Source organism: Nasonia vitripennis, chromosome 3 (genome assembly GCF_009193385.2).
Source record: "Nasonia vitripennis strain AsymCx chromosome 3, Nvit_psr_1.1, whole genome shotgun sequence".
In the NCBI taxonomy this organism is placed as follows: Eukaryota; Metazoa; Arthropoda; class Insecta; order Hymenoptera; family Pteromalidae; genus Nasonia; species Nasonia vitripennis.
The window spans coordinates 3,884,919-3,902,554 of NC_045759.1; the positions used below are offsets into that span (position 1 = coordinate 3,884,919).

At 44.6% G+C, this 17,636-nt stretch overlaps 2 protein-coding genes across 3 annotated transcripts; one reads left to right on the plus strand and one right to left on the minus strand.

The window, feature by feature from the left end:
• The first annotated feature begins 601 nt into the window (after positions 1–601).
• Positions 602–17,622, plus strand: LOC100117773 (proto-oncogene tyrosine-protein kinase ROS). 2 transcript variants are annotated; one of them, XM_016983872.3, is made up of 21 exons: positions 602–1,321; positions 4,835–4,894; positions 6,517–6,576; positions 6,649–6,739; positions 8,327–8,559; positions 8,634–8,879; positions 8,959–9,100; positions 9,182–9,678; positions 9,756–10,039; positions 10,113–10,469; positions 10,554–10,857; positions 10,931–11,254; positions 11,334–11,929; positions 12,018–12,139; positions 12,218–12,737; positions 12,811–14,651; positions 14,737–14,960; positions 15,031–15,278; positions 15,350–15,578; positions 15,653–16,013; positions 16,093–17,622. In XM_016983872.3, the coding sequence occupies exons 1-21, from the start codon at positions 1,181–1,183 to the stop codon at positions 16,965–16,967; spliced, it is 7,755 nt and encodes a 2,584-aa protein (XP_016839361.1). In that variant the 5' UTR covers positions 602–1,180; the 3' UTR covers positions 16,968–17,622. The 2 variants fall into 2 exon arrangements, with proteins under 2 accessions (XP_016839361.1, XP_016839363.1); XM_016983874.3 differs by having other exon boundaries at positions 15,353–15,578.
• Positions 6,733–8,282, minus strand: LOC103316750 (cAMP-dependent protein kinase catalytic subunit beta). The gene is made up of 3 exons (XM_008212078.3): positions 7,800–8,282; positions 7,390–7,718; positions 6,733–7,315 (listed from the first exon to the last, which is right to left on the minus strand). Exons 1-3 carry the CDS (start codon positions 8,118–8,120, stop codon positions 6,844–6,846), a joined length of 1,122 nt encoding a protein of 373 aa, XP_008210300.1. The 5' UTR covers positions 8,121–8,282; the 3' UTR covers positions 6,733–6,843.
• Positions 17,623–17,636: the final 14 nt, after the last annotated feature.

A 17,636-nucleotide genomic window follows, 5' to 3' on the forward strand; every position in this document is an offset into this window, starting at 1 on the left:
GGCGTTTATGACGGCTTTATGGGAGAGTATAATATAGCTAGAATTTCGAGATGCTTGTGAGTGAGTATGTGCAGTGGAATACGTCGCTTTCTGGGAAAGACTTTCCGTGAATTCGTGAAAGAGCCGCTTTCATTTTTTAGCTCTCTTTATCATACTACGCGTGTACGTGTGGCTTTTCGAATTTATGCGTTTTCACGGAGGTTCCCTAGAATTTTCACGTATTAATAAGCGACGCAGTTCAAGGGATCGAACGTGTTCTCTGTATACAATTCTATTCTAACGCTTATTCGCGTATCTTCGTGTTTGTTTATCGTTTACATATACGAATAAAGAATGTTGGAAATTGGCAATCCACCCAAATGAATCTATTATACTTACTCGCTAGTCTTCTTGCCCCGACAACAATGAAACCCATCAAAATCCATACCAGCAACGATTAAAATAAGGAAGCGCGAACGATTATAGGAGTAATAACGCCGGTACTTACTGTCCGAGTGAGAAAAAAACATTAGGCAGCACCAAGAGAGAGAGAGAGGTCGCCGTCATGCGGCGCACAGCCGAACGAGCTCATGCAGCGCTCTCGCGGCTGCTGCTGCTGATGCCCATCCGTCAGTCGGCCCAAGCGCGCTGCTAACGAAGCATCGTCTTCACGTCCTTCCCTGCGCTCTGCACGTGCTGTATGAGCTCGAGAGTTTTCTTCTTTGTGATTCGACGTTAAAAGTGCCGCGGAGTGATCTGTGCTGTTCTATACCGGGATGAACGTTGGTGAAGTTAGTGGTTGTAACGAATAACGTTGGTTTGCACTCGAGAATATAGTAACAAAGGGAGAAATTCGAAGAAATTCGAGGGCGAGTGAGAAGAGGTGCATAATGTTGATCAACAAGAAGAAGTAGGATTGTGTGTCAAGTGCTGCAGCTCTACCGGGAAAGCCTGCATCTTCTCTCTCACAACAAACTGCAGAGCCCACCCCCCCCCCCCCAGTTATAAGCTCGTAAATCAATTAAAAAGCGATAAAACTCCGAGTACTTATCATGATTCACTCGTCGCAAAATTAGAGTACACACGCGATAGCGTCATGGGTTTGGAGAAAAGGAGATGACTACGACAACGCCGGAGATGAGCAGCAGCTCCGGAAGGACTAGCCGATAACGGACAGTACGTTCGCATACACAAAAGGATTATGACGTCGGTGACATGTCTATTGCGGCTGTTGCTTCTCGCAGCGGCGGCGTCGGCTTACCTACCCGACGAAGAGCTAGTCCAGGAGGCGCAACGAGGGCCGACCGACGGTTGCGTCTCTGCCTGTGCCGAGCACGATCAGGTATTGTTATACTCGTTTTTTGTTCTTAGAATTCGAATGAGGGCTTTAGCCGATCAGCTGGGCTCATGGAGATGAGTCAAGCGGGTGTCTCTATCGGCCGATCAATTCAATTGCCACGATTGGATGATTTACTTGTCGGAGAGAAAGAGATACACGCGTTATTTAATTACCGATCGGAGATAGGCTTAATTCGTTGTATATTAGTGGAAGAAACGCAACACACAGTGAACGGCTTCAGTGTATTCCGAAAACGTAAATATTCTCTCGCACCGTATCGTTCTTAGAAAAAATAACGATTCGTTCCAGATCTCTTTGCTAATGCGATTTTAATGCCGCGACTCAACGGAGAGAGACAGAGACAGAAAACACGTCACAGCACACGAATTCGCTCTCGCACAATTTTCTCACTCTCGAGGCTGATCGTCTCGAATTAACAACGCAGTGATTCACGTTTTGTTCGTTTTTATTTTTTATTTACCGCGTCGAATGGCTGGCAGAAAGAGACACACGAACTCCCGTCATATACGAGGGAACATTCTTACACCAATTTAAGGCTCATTAAACTATGACATCATAGCGCGACAGCGGCACCTCGGAAACTCGCGCGCGAGGGCCTAATTAGCTTTATCAGACGCGGGAGCGTAATCAAATCTAGCCTTAGTTCCTCTCTCTCTCTCTCTCTCTCTCTCTCTCTCATCCCATCTCGTATAAACGGAAAAAAGCGCCACGATTATACGAAATTTCGCGCGAATAGCAACGATTAAGTTCATAAAGCGTTTACGATCGCTAAACGATCGCCATCACGCAACGCTGAAATCGAAAGCGAAGCTTGTAGTACACTAGCGCTCTCCATGCGAAGAGGCCCGTCAATTACGCGCGCAATTAACGGAAAGAACAATTATTATCGGCCGTAAGTATACCTAGCGGTCGTCGGTGAAAGCCGAGATGCGCTGCTGCAGCAGACGGAAAATTATGCGCGTATGAGAAAAAAAGGAAGGCGGAGGTAATGATGGGAGGTACGATAGCCTTTTGAATAGGCAAGGTCGCGCTCTAGGCTACTGCCGCTGTATTGTGCTATAAATCCGTAAAATGATGCACGGCAAGTCTGTCGCGGACGGATTTAATTATTGGAGGCGTTTTATCTTTATAAAATTGATAAGTACACATGATTGTTGAAAATGATGCAACGTAAATTACTCCTAGTTTCGCTTTTTTGGTGACACGCTATTTTAGCGTAATATTTCCACGAGAGAGAGAGAGAGATGATAGGTGTACATAATGCGGGCTTGTAACGCAACACTTTAATTTATCATTTTCTCTTTTGGGGTCACTGATTATCCAAATGCACCTGCTAATCGCTCGCCATTAGAGGGTAATACGTTCGTTAGGATTTTCAACGCGACACACAGAGTTGAAACCTACTTCGCCAAACGAATATTATATTAGGTGCGCAAAACTCGTATCTTTTGCTGAATAAGTGTATTCTCTTGTTTCTAGCTATTCATCGTTCTTACAACACAACACTATACTATTATCATCCTTTAACGAATATTTTTATAGCCGAGTTTTTTGTTCAAGACACTTGAAATTCATTAACTCCGCACATGCATTTCCGTTTTTCCGCGAAAAGCTATCGGCTGGAAAATCTACAGTAGTTTCGTACGTATATCTCATCAATGAATGCGTTAATTTTTTTCCCCGAAAGAAAACTTTTACGCTTTCTCTCCAGTATGCATTAATATAGCTGTACAATAACGAATTAGTAATAACACGAAGTTTTTCAATTCTTCTTACAACGTAAAATCATGTAAGCCTTTTTAATACCAACCTATCTCTGTCCCCTCTTTGTTGTTATTCGCCTTGACACACTACTCTTTTTTCCGCTCAATCTCCATCTACGTATGCACATTTTATAAACTAGTTTAATTGTCGCCGCAGCTGTTCGCTTTTCTTCGAAATCATAAAAAAACTCCAATATTTGAATCTTCCAAAAAAATCTCATCGCGTCCCGCGCCAGTAGGACAAAACTCTGACTCGAGCAAAAGCAAACAAACCCCCAATATATAAAACCGAGCCGTCGTTCTCACCCGTATTCCCGCGAATTCACACGCCTTCTGTACTATCAACCTCCGCAAAAAAAGAAGAAACATCTCGCGAGGGTCGTGTCCGCCTACTCCGCATCCATATCATCATCATCGCACAAAAACGCTCTGAGAATCGCAATTACTATAACTCTCACTCTCAATTCGTCGTCTCTTTCTCCTTTTCTCTCTCTCTCTCTCTCTCGGATTATATTATACGTACGATCATGATACTCTACGCGATGTATGTGTGTGTGAATACACGTATGAGGGATCACAGAATGCCACAAAAATTGCCGGAGTAGTAGTGGTGTAGTAGTGTACGAAGGACGTATCAATTGAGGAAGAAACCGGCGACTCTTTGTCCCGACTGTACACGTAGTTCGTTAATCGACTTAACTGAGAGAGACGACGGCGACGACGGTGTTGTATACTGCAGCGTCTGCATCGTCAGAGGCTGATAATATGATGCTGCTGCAGATGGCTTTTGGTGGGCTTAAAGGTTGGGTGAGAGAGAAAACGAGGCTTGTCGTAGAATTTTTTTTTTTTTAACTGAAAAATTAACGAATAATATTTCTGCTATGATATTCGTCATTAAAACCAGTAAAAACATTAATGACGTTAGCTTCGCGCATGACTTACAGCCAAATACCACGAGCTTTATATCAGGCAAATTTAAATACTTCGTGCCGTCTCAATCTAAAGTTGGAGGGCAGATACAACACGTTCATAAGGAGTATTTAAAAAAGGGTCCCAGAGGCGAACTGTGAAGAAAGTCGAGACACCCTACCTCGCGATAACAATATGCATTAATTAGCGAAATTATGAATGGCATCGTATATCAAGGGTGTAGGGTTCTTTGTTTCGTGAAAGCATTCAAGTGTTGCTCTCTTAATTTATGCTTGATTTCACGACAGATGAATGTGTTTTGGGCGGTTAAAAAATGTAAATTACACACACTTGATATTATATTCGCAGAAATATACGGCGATTTCGCGAAGAAATCTTGATTGCACGTCGTCGCGTGCTTGAAGCGAGTTTTCTAATAAGTTTATGTCAGCTAATTATTGAGCGTCGCATAGCATACGAAATAATTGTTTCAAAAGTTGTACTGTAGAGTCCACGTGTCGAAAATTATTTATAATCAATCTTTTTGATCTCTAACAAATCAAGCTGATGTAACTGTACAATTATAGAAACGCGATATATTTCTAGTCTACAGTATCGCCTATTCGAAACGATGTGCAGGTACCGAAAACATCCTCATTGTGAAACTGTGTCATTAAAAGGAGAAACCCAGTGTTTTTGATAAGATTCTAAGCCACGAAAATATTTACACTACAGCACTAAAAAAATTTCTCTTCATTTAATAATTTCAAAACTGTTTCAAAACAGCTATCGTCATATAAGTAATTTAATCTATTATTTTCAGGACGATGCAGACGACGCCACCTCAGAAGTCGGTTGCCTGTTCCGCTGCCGAATCGATCACGTAAGGGACTCCCCGAAAAAAAAACCACTTTCCTTCCCACAAGCACCTACACCGCGGAGATAAAAGCTTCCGATCGGATCCGCGTTTTTTGCGCTAATTAAACAACGTGGTCGGTATCCCCCTCGGCTACTTTTTTTTCAACGTTCAAAACAGCTGACCCTCCGCTCTCGGGACCGTATACCGCTGAGACAATAGAACGTCGGCTTCCGGCGTTCGGTCAATTGTATGCGAAGAGAGAAAATAGTTGTCGTCGTCCTAGGAGAGAAAAAAACGTGGCTGATAGAGAATCGCACTGATAAGGGGGTATCGCGCGTGGACGTTCTAGTTAATTGTTGGAGAATTTGCATTAGAGCTGCGGTTTTGCGTTACGTTATAATATGCTGAAAAAATGTTTCAACGGTGCGTCAGAAATTTGCGTATCGGAAAAATTTATCGCTCGTTTTTTCGAGAGAGCGTAAAACGAGGAATCTCGTTATTCCTCATTACCATGAGTCGCTCGAGCAGTAAACATTGGAAGAGAGAAGAGAGAGAGAGAGAGAGGCGCTTATTATTATAGTAATTGCGCGAAACACCAATTCACGCGCTAATCGTCGCGCGTTTGCTCGCGAAACTAGGTTGTGTCACGAAGTGCGTATTACTTGCAAAGTTTCCAGTTTTTTTCTTTACTCAAGACACACACACAATGGGATGATGAGCAATGTGTCTGCTGGTCGTTTGGTTTTCGAAGAAATGTCAAACAAAAGACAAATAGAAGCTTGAAACTCCCGCGTTTTACGAGCCATTAAACAGTGGGTTTAAGACTTTTACAGGAAAACTCGCCGACGCAAACGATTTGAATTTGAAATGGAAATGAACTTTTAAGCGTACGGCGATTTCCGATAAAGCATTATGCAGCGGTTTCGCTTCGAAATAAACACTCGATTCCATAAGCAAAACTTTCTCCGCAAAAAAAGAAACGCAAAACGCGACTCGGAAAAGCGAAGAGCCGATGAATGGCCGCATCGCCGCTGAATGGACGAGCCGACGCGCGTAAAGCGCAGCGGCAATTTTCGCGCCACGAGTGAATTGCCTCGCGTACACACACACACACGCGCGCGCGCGCGCACGAGTGAAAGAGTGCGTGAACTTTGACGGAAATCGCGCAATTGCCGTGTGACTATACGTTATTCTATTATGCGCTGCTGTTTGTGTTGTGTACACCAAAATTGTCATGTCAGATGCGCGGCTTTCGAGGTATTTGCTTTGTTGCGCAATGCCCGGAAGGTATATGCGGGGTTTTGTGAAAGTAAATTTTTAGTTTGTTCAAATTGATCTAAATTTTTGATGATTCAGTATTCTCTGTCCATCCTATTATCAGCATCTACGCTACTTTAACGATCCGAACAGCCTCAGCGCAGAAATTAACGGGCATCATTGAAGAATCGAATTTCCTTCGCCAATTCACGTAGCTTAATTACCCGTAGGCGTCAATCATCTCCTCGAACCGGTACAAGCGCATTGAGAATCAATCTCCGCATAATTGCAGTTCCATCAGTCTTTTTTCAAATCCCCCATCTCACAAAGCATCACACGCCTTATTCCGAATATAAATTTTAACGACTCATTTCTCATTGTTGTTACAGTGCTCCAAAGGCTGTGTCATATGGGAACAGGCTCTCGCCTCGAGCTGTCAAGAAGTTTGTGTAAGTTATAAGATACCGTTTTTTTTTTTTTGCTGTAAAAAGAGCAATAAGCATAGTTGATTAATTTTTCAGAATGCAACCCAAAGACTGCTATCCGTTAAGGAACTCTACTGTACAATCGGTTGTCAGAATGCCCTGAGTCGATATTACCAGCAGTTGAGAGGTGAGAGAGCGAGAAAGCACGTTTTATTCGAACATTATTTACAAACTCACGAAAACTCGTTTTACACTAATGTTAACTATCTACAGTCGATGACATTCATTCGCTCAAAAGTTCGCAAATTCTTTGGCAAACAGTTCCTCCTCACCGACGACCAGTTCCTCCTCCTCGTACTTCTCAAAATTACTGTCATCTCCAGGACTTCTAACAGGCGGTATGAAACTAGGCACCACAGCTCTGTTGTAGATCTTCAACCAGTCGATCTTCTGGAACCACTTGTGCTTCTTGATATCCATGGATCCACCCTTGAGGTTGCCGTACCTCCTGGTGAGGTCGACCTGGAGCAAGTTCTTGATGATGTCCTTGAGGTCCTCGTTGAAGAAAGCCGGGCAACGATACTTGCCAGCGCTGATCTTCTCGTAGGTCTTCATGGGGTTGTGGGAATAGAAGGGCGAGTAGCCCGCGTTCATCTCGTAGACCAGGACGCCAAAGCTCCACCAGTCGACGCACTTGCCGTATCCCTTCGAGAGGATTATCTCCGGGGCGAGGTACTCTGGGGTACCGCAGAGTGTCCAAGTTCTGTTAGAGAACCAATCGGAGGAAAGTCTTAATTGGCATGAACGATGCCTAAGCGTAAAAAGAACAACACTTGCCTATTCTCGATCATCTTGCTGAATCCGAAATCCGTGACGCGAATGTAGCCGGCATGATCAATAAGGATATTCTCGGGCTTGAGATCCCTGTAGACGAGGCTGCATTTGTGCAGGTACTCGAGCGCCAGAGCGACCTGGGCTGCGTAGAATCGCGCAAGAGCTTCGTCGAACTTGCCGATTTTACGCAAATGACTGAACATCTCGCCGCCGTTTATGAATGGCAGGACCATGTAGATGTACGAGTTGTCCTTAAAGCAGTACTCAAGGTAGACTACGAAAGGGAAACGTATACTCCAGAGAATGTGTTTCTCGTTGTGTGTTGGCTCGACCTACGTTGTAGATGGAATTTCAAAATGAGCTAGATGTTATTTTTCTAATATTATTGTCATTAGACATAGTCATCGATAAACCTGCTTCATCTTGACGATCTTCGACTTATCCAAAATCTTCATGGCGTGATATCCGCCGTCGGCTTTATGCTTCACGAGAATGACCCGCCCAAAAGCCCCAGTCCCAAGAGTCCTGAATCTCTCAAAATCCTCGAACTTGGTCCCATTTTCTTCGCTATTAGCCGCGACGTTGAGCTTCCAGCGTTCGTCAAAGGACTGCTTCAGTCCCTCGAGAATAGTCTCGTACTCCTTGAAAGTCTGCTCGCGACGACGAGCGTCTATCGAACTGATCGGACGTTTGTTCGAAGATTTCGAGGAGATCGGTCGACTCGTTATCGACATCGTTGGCTCGAGTTTCGGCTACTTGTCATCTCGCATCGCGACGATTGTGTTCTGGGCTCGTTTTTTTCGTTTTGGAAAGGAGAATTTTTCGACACGAGGTTAGACTTCGGTGTATATTTTGTGATGATGCTTTGTGCGTTCGTTAGATAACTTCACGATTGTGATTGAATGTATTCTATTTTTTAATTAGAAATTAAAATTTTCAGTTGACATCGGAGTACCGCCCACGCCTATTCTAGTCGAAGATTCAAATGCAGCGACGTCTCTAACGCTCAAATGGGACAACAGTCATCTGAAACAGTACGACTTCAAAATCATGTATTTCGCCCAGTGGAAGTACGAAGATGTCGAGGGGGACTGGAGATACTGCGATTATCAGAGTTGGAACGGGAACAATCAGATTTTCGTACACAAATTACAGCCTTACACAAAATACAGGGTAATGCATTGAAATTTATCCTCAAATTTAATCTTGAATTGTGACGAAAAAAAAATTCACGTAAAATATTTCAGTTTCGCCTGGCAATCCTGCTGAATTCAATGGAACAGAACGACGAGCCGCTGTTCTCACAGCCTAGTCCAGCGATTCTCACGTTTCCAAGCGGACCACCTACGTCGGCGCCGGTAATTTTGCGCGCTCTGGCGATCGACCATTCAAGAATCTATGTAAATTGGAAGGAAGGCCTTTTTACCAACGGGCCACTTTTCTCCTACGTCCTACGACTCCAACAGGAGGGCCATGAGGCATTTCAATTGAAAGTGAGTTTTTTTAAATGTAGCAAGGCATGCAGCTTGCAAATAGTAGATTACAGGTAATTTTCCGATTGCTCGATTGCAGGACATTCCAGTCTCGCAGGATACTTTCATGTTTCAAAATCTAGAGCCGAATACTAACTATTCCGTCACTCTGACTATGAGGAATGGAGATGGCGAAGGACCGGCTACGTCGGCTTTTGTGAAGACGTTACTCGAACCCGAAGGTAGGTAGCACGCCCAGAAAAAGAAATTAGTTTAACATTCTTTATAATCAAAGAAAAATCGTTAAAAACTTTATTTTGCAGCTAATTCGTCCGAGAAGCCATCCCTCCTCATAACCAGCGAGTACACAGTAATCCGTCAAAGTGCAGACGTCTTGGTCGACGCAGCTTTGCTTTACAGATCCACCGAACAGATCCGCGACACAGCTCTTCTGACGTCTACGTCTCAATTTTTCATAAGCGACTCGGCCGAGCGTCTCTATCGTGTCTCCTTCAATGGGACTACCTCAAACAGTCAGCTCTTACTGGAGCCCAACAGCACAGATCTGAGGCCTTGGAGCCTCTCGGCCGACTGGCTTAACTCAAAGTTGTACATAGCTGGTACCGACGACGATACTGGCTTTTGGAGAATCGCCAGGTGCGAGGACTTGAAGTGCAAGGATCTAAAGATATTGATTGCGGGCTTGGGTGGAGAACCGACGAGACTGCAAGTCGATCCGTACAATGGATATCTCTTCTGGATGTCGGGGGACGGGATTTACAGAGTCGAGCTGGACGAACTAGAGAATGAGGGTGTGCAGGTAAGACAGCTTTTTAGATACTTATAAAAATGATTATAGTCGATGTATTCTATACAGATAATTTTGTCTTTATTTAGCCGAAACAAATTTTGAAGAAATTGAATCTGGGCGCTTTTATCGTCGATTACAGCAACAGACGTTTGCTGGTGTCGTATCAGTCGGAGAACACGATCAAGTCCGTTTCGTTGGACGGCAAAGTCGTAATAGATATCAGACTCAACACAAAGCAGCCTAAATTAAAAAATGTAACTTCTATGTCCATAGTCAATGGATTATTTTATTGGACTAACGGGGTGGAAATTATTGCGGAAAGTTATGAATCCACCAACTATAGATATTTTCACAATGTCCTTATAAACAGGTAAATATAAATAATGGCAAAAAACTGAAAATAAATACTTTGCGTGTTTATGAAATTTATTATCCCGTTCTAGAATCGACGAAAACTTTATAAGCTTGCATGCCCTGACCGAGGAAACGCAACCGATTCCTCTGCCAACTCGTGCAGCCCGCGACCTTCAAGCTCTAGTCCTCTCTGAACGAGCGATGATATCGTGGCATGAGCCTCCACTATTGGGTGACCAAAGTCCAGGTGCCTGGAGCAACTGGTCTTATTTACTGTTTGTCGAGGACGACATAAACGGTGAGGTAATCCAGGAGCGCGAGATCTACGGTCATGAACACGCTGTCGACGATTTGAGAGATCATTCGCTGTACACCATCAAAATTGCTCCGTATAGCAAAGCAGGAGATGGCCCTTGGTCTGCTGACTTTAAGGTTCAGACTATCAAGTGAGTTGACGATCGAAGTAATATAGAATTCATGACAGATCGAGAACTATGACTGATGTCTATATTTTTTGTATGTATTTTTAGAAAAGAGATGAATGTGTCTATTCTATGGGTGTCGAATGAGACTCTTCTGGAGAGCGACTTAATCGGCCAGAACATGAAAAGTATTGTCAATATTACAGACTTGAATAAGGATAATGCTGTGAGCATAATCGGCATTTCTTGGTATCAAGATTTGTTTTACGTTGTGGGGGACGATTCGAAACTGTATCAGTACAATACTACAAATAATCAGAAGAGCGTCGTTAAATTTGCGAGCCCAGTAAGCAGCGCAGCCGTTGAGTGGATGACGAAAAAAATTTACTGGGCTGATCCGAAGAAACGAATCGTGAGTATCAATTATCAAAACTGGTTAATATCCTTTGATAGAACTAGAAGGTAATGAAACATACTTCGATTAGATTCTGCGGTCAAATTTAGATGGTACGCACAAAGAGCCAGTAGTGGTGGCAGGAATCGTGAAAAAAATGTTAATAGACTCTTTGGAAGCAAATCTGTACTGGTCTACGAGCCGAACCGTAGAAGTTGCTCGATTGAACGGAGAAGACAGGCGGCAGTATCGTTACGAGGGAGACTTCAACGGTCATCACGTGGCAGGTTTGACGCTGGATCTTGAAAACCGATTCGTCTACTGGATCATGGGCGATTACGAGAACGATTACAAGCTTTTCCGATCGCTCACAGCTGATATGCTGCCAATTGATCGCGAGATCATTCCTGAATTGGTCAGTTGAGCTATTCACATTATTTTACAAAATGAAAAAATGAATATTGCATGAATTTTATGTTATAAATCGCTCACAGGTGTCATCAATTCACAACACGATCGGCAACTCTCTCTCATACTTCTCGGACCACTTCGTCTTTCTCACTTCTCCACGCACTGCCTTGAGCACCGACGCCTACGGTAAATACAAGGCGACGCTCGCTCCTCATCTTCCCACAAACATAACCCTTCGGTCTCTGACCCTAAAAACTCCAATACCACCTACCCACCTGGAAACTCCACGTTTGCTTGTTCGCCCAAACTCGGTCGATCCCGAGAGTATAGCGATCGTCGGTACTTGGCGCGACTTCAACGTCACCTGGCAGCCAATCAATAACACTAGCTACGGTCGAGTCTTCTACGAGGTCGGCTTCGCCGATCTCATCAATGTAGATACTCAGCCGGTGTTCACCAGCCGCAATAGCGTTAGCTATGCGAATGCGGATAGACTGCTGCCGTATTCGTTGATCGAGGTTACAGTCAGGGCGTACACTTATTGGGAGAGCGCGGCGAAAGTCAGCAAGGTCATCAGGTCGCCACAGAGCGTTCCGAGTCAGCCCACTGATCCGAGGGTTTTTGTAGAGAGTTACAAGGATCCACTGGCCGAACACGTTGACTACTTTATTACTTTTAGGTGAGGCTCTTAGTCTACAATGTTGTAGAAATGAAGTCAAACGGATGCACCGTACTTAGATTGATTATTGTATCTTTATGATTTTTAGATGGAACATGCCCGAATTCGTTAATGGGCCAGTTATAGGTTTCACAGTTCAATGCTGGTTTATAATCGACGGCACGGAAGTGCAACTGTGCGAAGCCGTTAATGTTCCAGTCTCCGAGTTAGGTGAGATATACATAAATTCTCATAGCTTTTGCACAAATCCTTTGAAAGAAGAATATCATAAAAATAATCTTCTTTTAGAATATAAGGTTCATGACCTCCAACCAAACACGAGCTACTTCTTCCAAGTCTGCGCCTACGCAGAAGTAGGCCCTGGACCTTACACCGATCCGATTTCTACTTCAACCGACAATGAGAATCCGGTACCTCAACTTCTGGTAGCCACGATGGAGGACGTGAAGAAGGTCGATCTGGACCAGCGCACAAATCTCACTATAACCAGACACATAGCAGTCGAAGTTGCCCATTTGGCTGCCGAATCCAAGATTTACTGGATCAACGAAATGCAGGAGCTAGTTACAGCTGACGTTGACGGTAGGAACATCACAAAGATCCTGACGTTGAACAACACGGCTTTGAGTTTGTGCGCTGACTGGATATCCAGGAATCTTTTCTGGACGGAGTCTAGCTACGAGGATTCCGGCATCAGTCACATCATGAAGCTGGATCTCACCGTGTGGGAGGCTGGAGTGTACAAGTACTCGCGGATATTGTCGAGGAACAGAAGAATCGTTAATCTTGACATTGCTCCTTTGACAGGGTAAATCTAAAACATTTTTGTCAGTTAAACGATTGGAAGGAAGTAATATAAATTAATCCCCCTTACTTCGCAGCAACTTATTCTGGATGGAACTGAGCACGAGCAATCTAGGCTTCGTCATGCAATCAGACCTTTCGGGCGAGAACGTCCAGCCGTTCTTTAACCACACGGAAGACTGCTCCTGTCTCTTCCGTCCTATGTTACAGCCAGTCTTCACGATAGACAATACCGACCCTCAGAGTCCGGTGGTCTACTTCATCTCCCCCGAGGGTCAGCTTTTCATCGCCGACATCGAGGGCTGCATTTGCAGTCTCGTTTTGGATGTTACTCCGTCTCGTGGACTACCCCCTACGTCTCTTACAACCGATAAGAGCTACATTTACTGGTCCAACATGGAATCGGGCAAGATCCATTATGCAGATAAGACCTCCACGGGTGAGGACAGTCGTGTACGGGAGTATCCTATCAGCGACGCGAGATACATCCGAGCGATCGGTAAATCTCTTCAACCGTATCCTGATTCCGACTGCCTCATGCCGCAACGAGCAGTGTACAGCGTCCAACAAGTCTCCAAGACTTCCACGAGTATCACCGTTAGGCTTCCCGAACCAGCGGCGTATCTAGGCTGCGAAAAGTACAGTCTACCAGCAACGCTGTACACTATCGACGTGTCCGAGTGTCGCAAGATCATCGACAACCGCACGATCAGTGACGATGTCTGCGAGAACGACGACCGCATAAGGTTCCAAACCTATTGGAAGGAGTTCGAGGCCAAGGGTCTGAAACCTTTTACCGAGTACCGCTTCAAGCTTACTTTGGCCAACTACTACGGGGATCAGGAGTTCGCCAACGTTGACCAGTACGGTCCTGGTCTAGTCCTTAGAACAGGGGCAGGTGTACCCTCGGAGCCCCGAGACGTGCAGACCAGGTCGCTGACGCCAACTCTGGCAGAGGTCGAGTGGCGACATCCGAAGCAATGGAACGCAGAGTACGTGAGGTACAAAGTCTTCTGGAGATCGGCGAAGCCGGTGGACGGAGTTAGACCCGAGGGCGAAAAAACAGTGAAGGATGGAGACGTGTCCACTTATCTGCAACCTCTGCTGCCAGGTCAGGAGTACTTGATATACGTTAGAGCTTATCCCGAGAACTTCACCGACGTGCACAGCCAGAGCGAAGAGAAGCTTCTGAAAATGCTCCCGGAGCCGAATAATCTGACCTTAAGCGGAGTGAGCTCGGAGGCGTTGAACGTCAGCTGGACGCCTATGAAAGACTCCATAGTTAACCACTCTCTGGAGTATACCGTCAGCGAGCTCGAGAGATGGCAGGTAGTCACTGAGTTCGCACAGATGCGGAGCAGACTGATTTTCCGGGTGAAAAATTTGAAGGCCAAGGAGTACTACAAGTTCAGATTAGTGTTGAGGTATCGCAACTGTTCGGAAGATTTCATCTGGCCAAACGACGGCCGGTTTACCTTTCAGACACTCGAGGACATACCCACGGCTCCAGGTACACCGATACTCGTCAACATGCAGAACTCAAATTACAGACTGCGATGGGAACCGGCCAGGAGTTTAGGATCTCAGGTTCTACATTATTTCCTTGAAGGTACAGCCATTAGCTCGTTCTCTGGAGATGAGAATGTTGGTTACAACGTGACGAACAAGTGGCTGCCGATGTACAATGGGACTGAGAACAACTGGGACGTCCAGTCGGGTATGCACCAGAAGTATTTGTTCAGAGTGAGAGCGAGGAATGACTACGGATTCGGCAATTGGAGTGAGATGAGCTCGGTTGTGGATCTTACGGAGATGACCAGAGCGATGGTTATTGCCCAGGAGCATTTGGGACTGATTCTCGGACTCAGCGTTCCGGCTATTACTATTGTTTTGCTCTGTTTCTGCTACTGCCTATGTCGTAAGAATCATCTCAAATTTTGTATCATTATCTCACTGACAAAAAATTTGATTATTTACCAGCTGGTTTGAATTTTACTTAACAGCATTCCACAAAAAATCGAAGGAAGATCCAAAGAAGATACCGATAAAGACGAAGCCCAATGTAGAGCTGGCAACACTTAGGGAGATTCCCAGAGGTAACTTCGTCGAGGCCAATGCGCTCTACGTGGCCGCAGTCGAGGGCGACTCGGACGATTCCCTACTGCCAAAAATTCAAAGGGATCAGATCTCTCTAGCCAAGTTCCTCGGTAGCGGTGCCTTCGGAGAGGTAAAAAATCAAAATTCTCAAAAGACAGTACTGTTGCTGAAATTCTTAACAAATACTCACCGATTTGCAGGTGTTCCAAGGAATCGTCAAGGATATCAATGGTCCGGGTTCGAAGACCCCGATAGCGGTAAAAACTTTGCGCAAAGGCGCTTCTGCTCAGGAGAAAAACGAGTTTATCCAGGAGGCCAAGCTCATGAGCCACTTCCAGCACAAGCACGTGCTACGACTATTGGGAGTTTGTCTGGATACAGATCCACCCCTGCTGTTGCTCGAACTAATGGCCGGCGGTGATCTGCTTAGTTACTTGAGGACCAGCAGGCAAGTTGCTATTTTTAGTTATAACTTTAAGATACGGCAAGGAAAAATATTAAAAGACAAAATTTATTTAGCAGAGCGTTAAAACCGACGGATCCAGCGGCACTACGACTACAAGACCTGCTGTCAATGTGCGAGGACGTGGCACGAGGTTGTCGCTATCTGGAAGAGCTGCATTTTGTGCACCGTGACTTGGCTTGTCGTAACTGCCTTGTGTCGGCGCGCGAACGCGAGCATCGTGTTGTCAAGATCGGCGACTTCGGTCTTGCCCGTGATATTTACAAGAACGACTATTACCGCAAGGTACGTAGATTTCTTTGGGGGAAAACTAACTTATGTACTATCTGAATTAATAACGAAAAATCCATGTATTTAAGGAGGGTGAAGGTTTATTACCCGTGCGTTGGATGGCCCCAGAATCGCTAGTCGATGGCGTCTTTACGTCCCAGAGCGACGTATGGGCTTTCGGTGTTCTCATGTGGGAAATCACCTCGTTAGGTCAGCAGCCTTACCAGGCACGAACGAACCTCGAGGTGCTGCACCACGTGCGAGCAGGTGGTCGTCTGCCAAAGCCGTTGAACTGCCCTGCTAGACTGCATCAGCTGATGCTCAGCTGCTGGAGCGCAGTTGACTCCAGGCCCAGTTTTAAGGCTTGCCTTGAGCACATCGTTGCTTTGAGGAATTGTACAGAGGACTGTACGCTCAGTCCTGTTAACCCTGGCCAGTTCCTTGTACACGGTAAAATAATTGTTTCCTACCTATACCGCGCCTAGGAAAATTAAGACAATTTATGTATTTTATCAAATGCCAATTACAGGTAATGCCTACAAATCGAACCACTTAAGAGACAACTTAAGCATCCAATCCCTTCTACAAGACTCCGACAGCTCGAAACTTGCCATCCAACCCAAGTACTCCTGGTTCCTCAACGATTCTCTCGAATTCAATGAATCAAAGGACCCGCGAGCAGCCTACGAGATTCCAAAATCTATCCCGGTGCACGTGGGTACAGCAGCCCAACAGACTGAGAGCAGGTACATTGAAATCTGCAGCAGTGAAAAAGATCCCGAGGAGTCGCCGGAAAAGGACAACATCAGCTGCACCGAGTCGAGCAGTACGATAACCGAAGGCGACAGTCAAGAGAACCCCAGGTGGAACCGCAGCTCTGTGGCTAGTCTCAATCTGGCTGACAAAAAATTCGACCGGATGAACATTTCAGACAAGCGCTCGTCGACCGCCAGCTTAGGGGATAAATTCAAAGCTGCTCCTGATGGCAGTATGAAGCAGTCTGGCTCGTATGCGAGACTGGTAGGCAACGGTGAGTCGGTGAGCTCTTTGAGCGACTGGCGAAGAGTCAAAAAGATAGCCAACGACGAAAGGGAAAGACTGAACGCAGAAAGAAGCAACGCTGAAGAGACAAGGTCCAACGCCTCCTCCTCAATCTCGTACTCCATGGTGACGTTTCCTCAGCAATCGACAGGTACTGAAAATACAGCTGGTAACAACAAGACTACTCTACCGAAACTGCAGAGAACCAAGTCTACTTTGCAGGGTAGCAAAGCTAACATTCCACTGGTAATCAACAGTGCACTCTTGAATATGCTGAGACAGGCGCCGGAGATCGAAGACGAAGGAGACGATGTAAATTACGCAAATATTGACTCAGAATCTGTGAATGTGACTGATCTGTGACTTAGGTTTTTATTTATTATTTTAAGTAGGAGAGTGAATGCGAGGTTGTTGGTCGATTTAGTTTTAGATCTATTTTTTAAGAGCCGAATTTGTATAGTTTTTAGACAACGTTTATTCTTAATTTATAATATTTTATAATATTATCTACATCATGTATTCGATGAATTTTAAAATTTGAAGATCGAATGGTAGATTATGCAATCTGATTTACTATCAATATAAAGTGAAGCAGCTAAATCGACTATCTTTTTTAACTGGAACTCTCAAGCGCAACCATAAGTAGTTGATGTGTTTTTAGATTTATACAAAAGATTGAAAAAAGCCAAAATGTTGTTGAACACACAGCTTTTTTAATGTGCTTTTATTGTCATCAACTAAGCTTGAGAATCCCTTATCAACGATTTTTTAGATTTTTTAAAACAATATGTAGCAATACAAAATTGTAGAAGTAGTAATTAATAAAGTATACGTTCTATACATATCGAACTTTTTTAAAAGACAAGCAATTTGTTAGAAACAAATGAGTCTGCGGACAGAAAAAAAAGTTGAATATTTCAAAACTTGTGTCATACACATGTGTATACCAAAGTATTCTTAGTTTTAAGACAATTAAATTTTGTAAAATATTGAAATACATTTTTATAAAAAAAGGAAATGGTGTCGATTTGT

Coding starts and splice junctions, on each gene's coding strand:
- LOC100117773 (XM_016983872.3), top strand. CDS start 1,181: ATGACGTCGGTGACATGTCTATTGCGGCTGTTGCTTCTCGCAGCGGCG. Junction 9,101..9,181: donor GACGTTACTCGAACCCGAAG/GTAGGTAGCACG, acceptor TTTATTTTGCAG/CTAATTCGTCCGAGAAGCCA. Junction 14,961..15,030: donor GTAGCGGTGCCTTCGGAGAG/GTAAAAAATCAA, acceptor ACCGATTTGCAG/GTGTTCCAAGGAATCGTCAA.
- LOC103316750 (XM_008212078.3), bottom strand. CDS start 8,120: ATGTCGATAACGAGTCGACCGATCTCCTCGAAATCTTCGAACAAACGT. Junction 7,719..7,799: donor AGATCGTCAAGATGAAGCAG/GTTTATCGATGA, acceptor TCTACAACGTAG/GTCGAGCCAACACACAACGA. Junction 7,316..7,389: donor AGCAAGATGATCGAGAATAG/GCAAGTGTTGTT, acceptor GTTCTCTAACAG/AACTTGGACACTCTGCGGTA.